Source organism: Formica exsecta, unplaced genomic scaffold (assembly GCF_003651465.1).
Source record: "Formica exsecta isolate Colony F162 unplaced genomic scaffold, ASM365146v1 scaffold3217, whole genome shotgun sequence".
Taxonomy (NCBI): Eukaryota; Metazoa; Arthropoda; class Insecta; order Hymenoptera; family Formicidae; genus Formica; species Formica exsecta.
In genome coordinates this window covers 12,713-20,830 of record NW_021850473.1, presented here as the reverse complement: position 1 = coordinate 20,830, position 8,118 = coordinate 12,713, and the positions used below count along the sequence as shown (strand labels likewise).

The 8,118-nt window shown below is 30.1% G+C and overlaps 1 protein-coding gene across 1 annotated transcript; it reads right to left on the bottom strand.

Annotated features, from left to right (window-relative positions):
* Positions 1 to 727: 727 nt before the first annotated feature.
* Positions 728 to 7,825, bottom strand: LOC115238146 (proto-oncogene tyrosine-protein kinase ROS-like). Its single transcript, XM_029811733.1, has 8 exons — positions 7,442 to 7,825; positions 6,398 to 6,491; positions 5,601 to 6,275; positions 3,173 to 4,617; positions 2,911 to 3,012; positions 2,529 to 2,749; positions 1,665 to 2,138; positions 728 to 1,452 (listed from the first exon to the last, which is right to left on the bottom strand). The coding sequence occupies exons 1-8, from the start codon at positions 7,656 to 7,658 to the stop codon at positions 1,105 to 1,107; spliced, it is 3,576 nt and encodes a 1,191-aa protein (XP_029667593.1). The 5' UTR covers positions 7,659 to 7,825; the 3' UTR covers positions 728 to 1,104.
* Between the last annotated feature and the right edge of the window lie 293 nt (positions 7,826 to 8,118).

The window sequence follows — 8,118 nt, the reverse complement described above, 5'->3', positions numbered from 1 at the left end:
TACGAATTTGATAATTCTATCTTAGTTGAATTTATCGCTGATCAAACTGAATTTAGTCGTGTCTAAGAGAGTGATCTTTTCTTCACAATAAATTTGAGTGATTTGTTATATTCTCTTTCTTAACTGTATTTTTTAAAAATATTTTTGCACTTAAAATTAGTTTTATCGTATGTGCAGATTTTGAGTAAAAGAAGAGGGAAGGGAATAAAAAATTCTAGAAAATTCGGAAAAATGTGCACATTATAAAATTTAATTCTTTTATTCTGTATTAATATTAAAAAATGTTATATATCCTGAGGAATGATAATTGTATACCAGAAATGTGATTATTTTTTCTTCATAATAATAATAAGGTTTAGACTTTCACGTACGTATGCTCGCACGCACACACGCAAAGCGATTTTGTCCCTCAAGACGCGTTTGCAGCGCTCATGTACGATTATTCGCTTGAGTGTGCAAATACGCCTTGAGAGACAATGTATGTGCGTAAATACGTATATGATACGTATCAAGCGACGCGGTAGGCAAGGTATCAAGGTACGCGGTAGCATCGCGACGTCAAGATATAATAAGGTTGAGGTTATAAAGTTATATTTAAATCTGTTGCAGAAAATATATTTGGTCCTATCGAGTAAGTAAATTAAAACTTTTTTTGCGTACAAGTTGGGATTTTTTTATATACATGGCGTATTTTTTTTTACCTTTGTATATATTAACGTAATAAGATTGTGTATTTTATTTAAGCATTTAAGTAAGAAACAATATAGGAATATAAAGCAGGTACTAATATAATATGAGAAACATTATTTCTAAAAGTACTGTGGCAATCTAAACATAATTATAGTAATATCAGAAGGTTATTCGAAAATACTAGCTTCAGCATCACGTTATTTACAGTTGTAAGAACAAGTGCTGTGTTTTTAATCATCAAAATTGTTTGCAAAGTAAAATTGAAAAATGTCTTTTTTATTTTTATCGACAAATCTAATATATTAAGATTAAACTCGAAAGCGGCAGAATATTAGTTATCCAAATATTTTTTCTATATTAAGATTCATTAGATCGTTCGAAAAATAATGTCATTAATTGATTTAATTTTATCGATTACATAATATCCACTGGATTCAGTAAGGTATCTTCTATGTTATTTCTTAAAGCTATAATATTTTTGAGACAAAAGTTGAAGTTTGGTCTATCATTCGCTGGATTCCAGCAATGTAGCATCAACTCGTACAAAGTCGGTGGACAATTGAGAGGTTTCGGTAACCTGCCTCCAATGCGTACATAATATATCATTTCTAGATTAGTTTTGCCAGTGTAGGGTTGCTCACCCAATGATGTAATTTCCCACATTAGAACCCCGAATGACCAAACGTTGCTCTGGGAAGTAAATATTCCGACCACCAAAGATTCCGGTGCCATACAGCGAACAGGGAGCAGACCTTTTCTTATCTAAAACATGTGATTTAAGCGAAGTTAATCTTTTGGTTCAATTTGTCCATTTCTAGAGTATTCGTGTTAAGATAAAAAAACATTCACTTATCTCTTGCTTTATATAAAAAAAAAAAATATGTTTTTCTTAAATATTCAAGGTAAAAATGTACAATATTATTACAACAAAACATTTCTAAAAAATATAATTTTTTTTAAATAATTGTATGTACCTTGCGATAATAGTCATTCTTAGAAATATCTTTAGCTAGTGCAAAATCGCCAATTTTGATGACACGGTTCTCGCGATTTCTCGAGGATACTAAGCAATTTCGAGCCTCGAGAGCTCTATGAACGAAACGCAGATTTTCCAAATAACAACAGCCTCGCGCAACATCTTCGCACATGGCGAACAAATCCTGCAAACGCAAAGCGTGCGAATCTGATGGTTGCAATTTTCGACTATCTCTCAAATATTGTAGCAGATCCATTTCCATTAATTCCAACACGATTAATGGAGAATCTTTGCCGTCTAAGCAGACGGCCAGCAATCTTAACACATGTTTATGTCGGAAGTGATTCATAAGCATGGCCTCTTCTAAAAATTTCTCTTTCTCTTTCGAGGAAGCATTTTTTCGAAGCATTTTTATAGCAGCGGATATCTCTGTGCCCGGTCCTTCTAAATTCTTTACTCTTCCTTGATACACCTGTGAAATATATTAAAATATTTGCTTCATTAAAAATATATATAGCTTAATGTCAAGTGATATCATTTTATTTTGTATTAAATAATTTAATGAAAAATACATAATAGAGTGCATGTGTATGTTATCTTACAAAAATTTTGCTTATAATCTCTTATAAAAAGTTATTCATGTAATTATTTTTATCGGGAAATGCGTATCTGTTTCAATTTCTGTTGATCTAGAAATAAATAGCGTATAACATTGCATTAAAAAAATTAAATAGAAACATTGAGTAAAAAGGTTTTAATATAAAATAATATGAAGATTATAAAACAGGCGAATAAGAGCCGAGCGCAGAAATAAATGCGCGGAGAGATGTTATTTGATTATATTGAAAAAATTATTTTTTACCATTCCGAATGCGCCGCTGCCTAAAAGTTTTCCTAGTCTGATGTCTTCATATTTGATTTTGGTCAGTGCATATTTGTCCGAATTATATTCCAACATAGGACTGTATAACGTGTTGAGTTGAACATAAGGAACGTTAGGTATCTCATATAAAGTCTCTAATTCGATGTCGCCCATTGTCGAAGGCAAAACTTGCTCGTTACTTTCTTTGCGTTGTCGATACACTGTTATAAAATTATAATATATTTTAGTATGCATTGCAAAATTTACATCGCCTTTTCAACAAGTAAATTAATTTTTCGTAGAAAATCTCTATTTACTACAATACATTAGGTATAATCTCTTTCTGCAATTAAAGACTTAAATGTGTATCAAATATACTTACAATAGTAAAAGTAGCAGACGCAGATTACTATAGCGACAAGGCTTAAGGTGAATGGTAGATAATATTGCATAACCGATATTCCAGGAGTGCTCGAAATATCACCTTTGTTACGCAAAAATATACTCTTAATATATCTTTATTTTATTTAAAAACTTACTCCTACTTATAACTTTATTATTAAAAATTACTAAGCTTTTAAATTTTGTAAGCATTTTTATATCTAAAATAAGCATATAATGTTATAATATCTTTCTTTGCTTACTTGTCAGTGTTGAAAAAGTAAATCTTCCATCAGATGGCCATGTAAAGTCTTTCTCGTATTTAGGGTATCTCAGTATCAAACGAAACTCGTATCGAGTTCCTGGTAGTAAATCTTCTATATAGTACATTACTTTCCCTTCGTTAATCGGCTCAAAGTTGTTTGCATTCCGCCACTCCAGCATCTCAACATTTTTGTATTCCAATACGTATTGAATTGTCAAATTAACGCTAGGAATCCACGAGATAATCATACCGTTTATGCTAACCTCGTTCAAAGTTATATTGTTTGGTTCCGAATACATGTACAAAGTTTTGCTCAAACTATTATTATAATATTCGCTGAAGTTGCCTGGATATATGCTTACATATACTCTGTATTTCTGTCCTGGTATCAATGGTTCGATTATGGAAAATTTGCTGTCTACTTTATGCTCGGTTTTATTGATAATTAAGGACTGTCTTGTTTCTCGCGTACTGTTGGTAATTAACGTCCAGTATATTTTGTACATCACGAACGCGCAGTTTAATTTCTTGGGTGACATCCAATAAACTGCCGCTATAGTAGGCGTCAGAGCCTGAACTGTTACATTTTCCGGTGCGTTGAACTTGTCCGGTTTAGTTTTCAATATCATTTCCGAGCTGAATAATGGGTCCATTGATAACTGATCAAAACAAAAATTGCTTGTTACTAGCAGTAACTTGTACTCTGTAAACGGCGTTAAATTCTGAATCTCGTAATATCGCTCGTACGTCTGTATGGTGAAATTATCGAACTTGTTAAGCTCCTTGTCCAAACAATAGCTTATGATGTTAATGGTATATAGGGTGGTAGGTAAGTTGTACTTTTTGCATCCACTCTTAGGGACCGGCTCCGGAAGATTTACAATGATGCTGTTCGTCGTTTCCGTCAATATTGTTATATTGTAAACTTTTTTGTCAGGTATCAGACATCTCGTCGGAGGATATGGTTGCGAAGATTTACCGAAAGCGTACAAGTTATTAATCCAGGAAGACGCTCTTATTATTTTGATGTATTTGAATGCGTCTTTGCTCGTGAGAAGTGCATACTCTTTTTTCAAAACATATATATTTTTATTTAAAGCTATAGAAATGTAAATGTTTGTCTTGTCAATTGTTAAAGATTGGAAGTTTATTTTATGTACTTCATTTTTCATAATATTATTGGTTTGTAAAATCAAATTGCTTATAGAAACATTAATGTCTGTCACAAACAAAAAATCATGCCATAGCCAATAAACTAGCGGCTCCTTAGTATTCATGTCGTCAATTTTCATATCAACTAAATAATTTGACGTATAGAGTGGGAATCGTAATAAGGACATAATAAAGCTGTTGTTCTGAAAGGTTCGAGCGTTTTTTCCATCAAGATCCGATTGTATTATCTGCCAATTATTATCCGTAGAGTAATTTGTCCAATATAAGGTTCTAAAAAATATATGCATTATTTTATTTATTATAGAACATTATTATAACAGTAGTAAAAAAACTTTTATATATAGTGAATGTCAAAATTCTTATAATTAAATTTGTGTTAATTTATTATTTTTTTATAACTTTTGATCTTAATTAAAAAGCCATGTGAAATTATTGAAAAATTACAAATCAGTACAAATTTTTAATGAAAATATTGTTCATTTATTTCAAATGGATGAAAGTTAACATACCCTATAGACGGTAATATAGTTAAACGATCAATGTCAAGATAGGTTTTTATTTTTGATATTTTATCATATTTGATTATGCCATTTTCCCACATTGTTAAGTCGAGCTTCACAATGTCACAAAAACCAGATATATAGTCGGATTCCATCCAGTACAGATTTCTAAGCTGTAGAAATGTAAATGTTTGTCTTGTCAATTGTTAAAGATTGAAACCTTATTTGATAGTCATTTTTGGTAAAATTATCGACATGCAAAATCAAATTGTATATAAAAACGTTAATGTCTGTCACAAACAAAAAATCATGCCATAGCCAATAAACTAGCGGCTCCTTAGTATTCATGTCGTCAATTTTCATATCAACTAAATAATTTGACGTATAGAGTGGGAATCGTAATAAGGACATAATAAAGCTGTTGTTCTGAAAGGTTCGAGCGTTTTTTCCATCAAGATCCGATTGTATTATCTGCCAATTATTATCCGTAGAGTAATTTGTCCAATATAAGGTTCTAAAAAATATATGCATTATTTTATTTATTATAGAACATTATTATAACAGTAGTAAAAAAACTTTTATATATAGTGAATGTCAAAATTCTTATAATTAAATTTGTGTTAATTTATTATTTTTTTATAACTTTTGATCTTAATTAAAAAGCCATGTGAAATTATTGAAAAATTACAAATCAGTACAAATTTTTAATGAAAATATTGTTCATTTATTTCAAATGGATGAAAGTTAATATACCCTATAGACGGTAATATAGTTAAACGATCAATGTCAAGATAGGTTTTTATTTTTGATATTTTATCATATTTGATTATGCCATTTTCCCACATTGTTAAGTCGAGCTTCACAATGTCACAAAAACCAGATATATAGTCGGATTCCATCCAGTACAGATTTCTCGCTATCCAGTCGATGCAGAGATTGCGCGCAAGATATTGAAGCTCAGTTATTTTTGTAATATTTTTCATTGTGTAATTGTTTTCATTAATTTCCAACATCATTAGCTTTCTCTCTACGTTGCTCCAATAAATTTTATGTTCCGCTATCGAATAAGCGGCACTTATCACATTATTATTACGCGATAAACGTTTAACGAGATTAACGCTGGTATTTGAATCCAGATCCCATATATCGATACCATTTTCCAATATGGTCAATAATCGCGGTATTGGATTTTCGTGCGTAGTCGAAACATCAATTAAATCTGTGTAAGGTCCAGCACCAACTTTAGTATGCGCTCGTACTTGAAAGTAGTATGTCGTGTTAGGTTTTAAATTGTGCACTGTGCGTTCCAATATCGCAGCTGAGATACTTTCGTTGTTGCAAATTTGAATCTCTTTTTGGTTCTCGATGAACCAACACTGCACTGTGTATCCTTGTATTACTTCGTCTATAAATTCAGGTTGGTTCCATCTGTAAAAGAAATAATATTTTGACCTTTTTATATTTAGTAATATTATAACAGAATCAACGTTTTTATGTGTATGTGTCGTTAAATTTAAAAGAATACAGACTGAGATTGTAGATTTTTTTACCTGGATGTCACAGAAATGTCGTCATCTTCATTTAGGAATTCATTATGGAATTCTACAAATGCTCTGGGAGATGTTGGTTTGCTCAAAATACTTTCTAAAAATTTTATAATCGTACATATTAGCATAATTATATACAAAAACATTAAATTAATTATTTCCGTAATTCAGAAAAAAAATTTAAAATAAAAATAAAAACAAGAAAAAAATAGAGATAAATTACGTAGATAAATTATATGAAAATTATCACAGCAAGTGTTGACTTCGGAAATAATAAAATAATATAAAAAAGTTTGAATATGTTTTAAGACTTAAAGAAGTAATTATTAACCCAGAACAAAATCAAACAATAAAGTATTAAACGTTTCTCGGAAATTTTTTATTGGTTAAGAAATCAGAAGTATAATATTTGCAATTGTTTAAAAAAATAAACTAAAATTAAATAATTGACTGCTTTATATTAAATCTGGATTAATTTTACATACAATATGTGGATTCTTCCTTCTCTTTTTGCGGCAAAATGAAATTTATATTACAATACAACAATAAAATTAAAAATTACACAATGTTTAAATGATAAATATTAATTAATGAAAAAGGAAAGGCCAATTAGAACCTGGACGCGGTATTTAGAGCGTAAAAATTGTATACTATAATATTTTAATAAACGATGTTAATATACATATATTATAAAATCACGAATTAAATGTTTCGGCCCATTTCGGGTCCTTATCAATGAATTTTGATTCTATACATTCATTGATAAAGACCCGAAGTGGGCTGAAACGTTTGATTCAGAATTTTACAATATTTGTGCATTAACATCATTTATTAAAACAGCATACAATTATTATGCTTTAAGTACCGTGTCCAGGCTTCAATTAGCCGTTCCTTTTCCACTAATTAAAATTTATATTCTTCTCGCTGTTGAAAGATATTTTTTTTAGATTCTATTTTTATTCTCTCTTAAATATAAATTTAAAATCATTTTTGACGTAGACCTTTTTTAAATGTGGTTTATGGTTTATGCATTTCTTTACAACTTACCAATAGATTCTGGAATCACAGACATATTTGTAAATGAAATCTCATCAATTTTGTTTTTCAAACTCACACTATCAGGATGACTGCGGTCAGATTTGAGATTCTGTAAAATGTGATAATTGTTGTTCTCGGATAGTACAATATCCGTTGATAAAGTATAACATACGAAAAGAATTAAGTAAGCACTGCTGGGCCACAAACGCTGCAATTTTCGGTACATTTAATGATAATAATGATAATATATGTACAAAAATGTAAAATTGCCATGAAATTTCTTGTTCAATCATAGCGGCTTGATATTTTTCTTATACCTCTCGTGATTGATAGTATGTTAAATATAGTATAGTTACATTTTTACAAAATCTGTTTTTATTGTTTTTCAATATATCTTCTTGTATGTCAAACATGATTCTTATATCAAAGAGAAAGAATTAACGCTCGATAATCATTCATCCAGACGGTTTTATGATATGCATGTGTAGCTATGTCAATTTGTATGCGATAGGCCACAGTCACGCAGAATAGATTAATGAGGGTTAATCAGACTTCACAATCGCTTCTCTTAACAAATAATACATGAAAGTGTAGCTCTTTTTGATTGTTAAAACAATTTTGTTTAACAATTTTGTTTTTTACGATAAGTTAGTTAACTTCTCCAAGTAAGTGACTTTACCATAACA

Bases quoted from the DNA above. Each gene is read 5' to 3' on its own strand.
- LOC115238146 (XM_029811733.1), bottom strand. From the start codon at position 7,658: ATGTACCGAAAATTGCAGCGTTTGTGGCCCAGCAGTGCTTACTTAATT. The intron at 2,750-2,910 runs GTAAGTATATTT...ATTTTATAACAG, and splicing joins CGTCTGCTACTTTTACTATT to TGTATCGACAACGCAAAGAA. The intron at 1,453-1,664 runs GTACATACAATT...CACATGTTTTAG, and splicing joins AGAATGACTATTATCGCAAG to ATAAGAAAAGGTCTGCTCCC.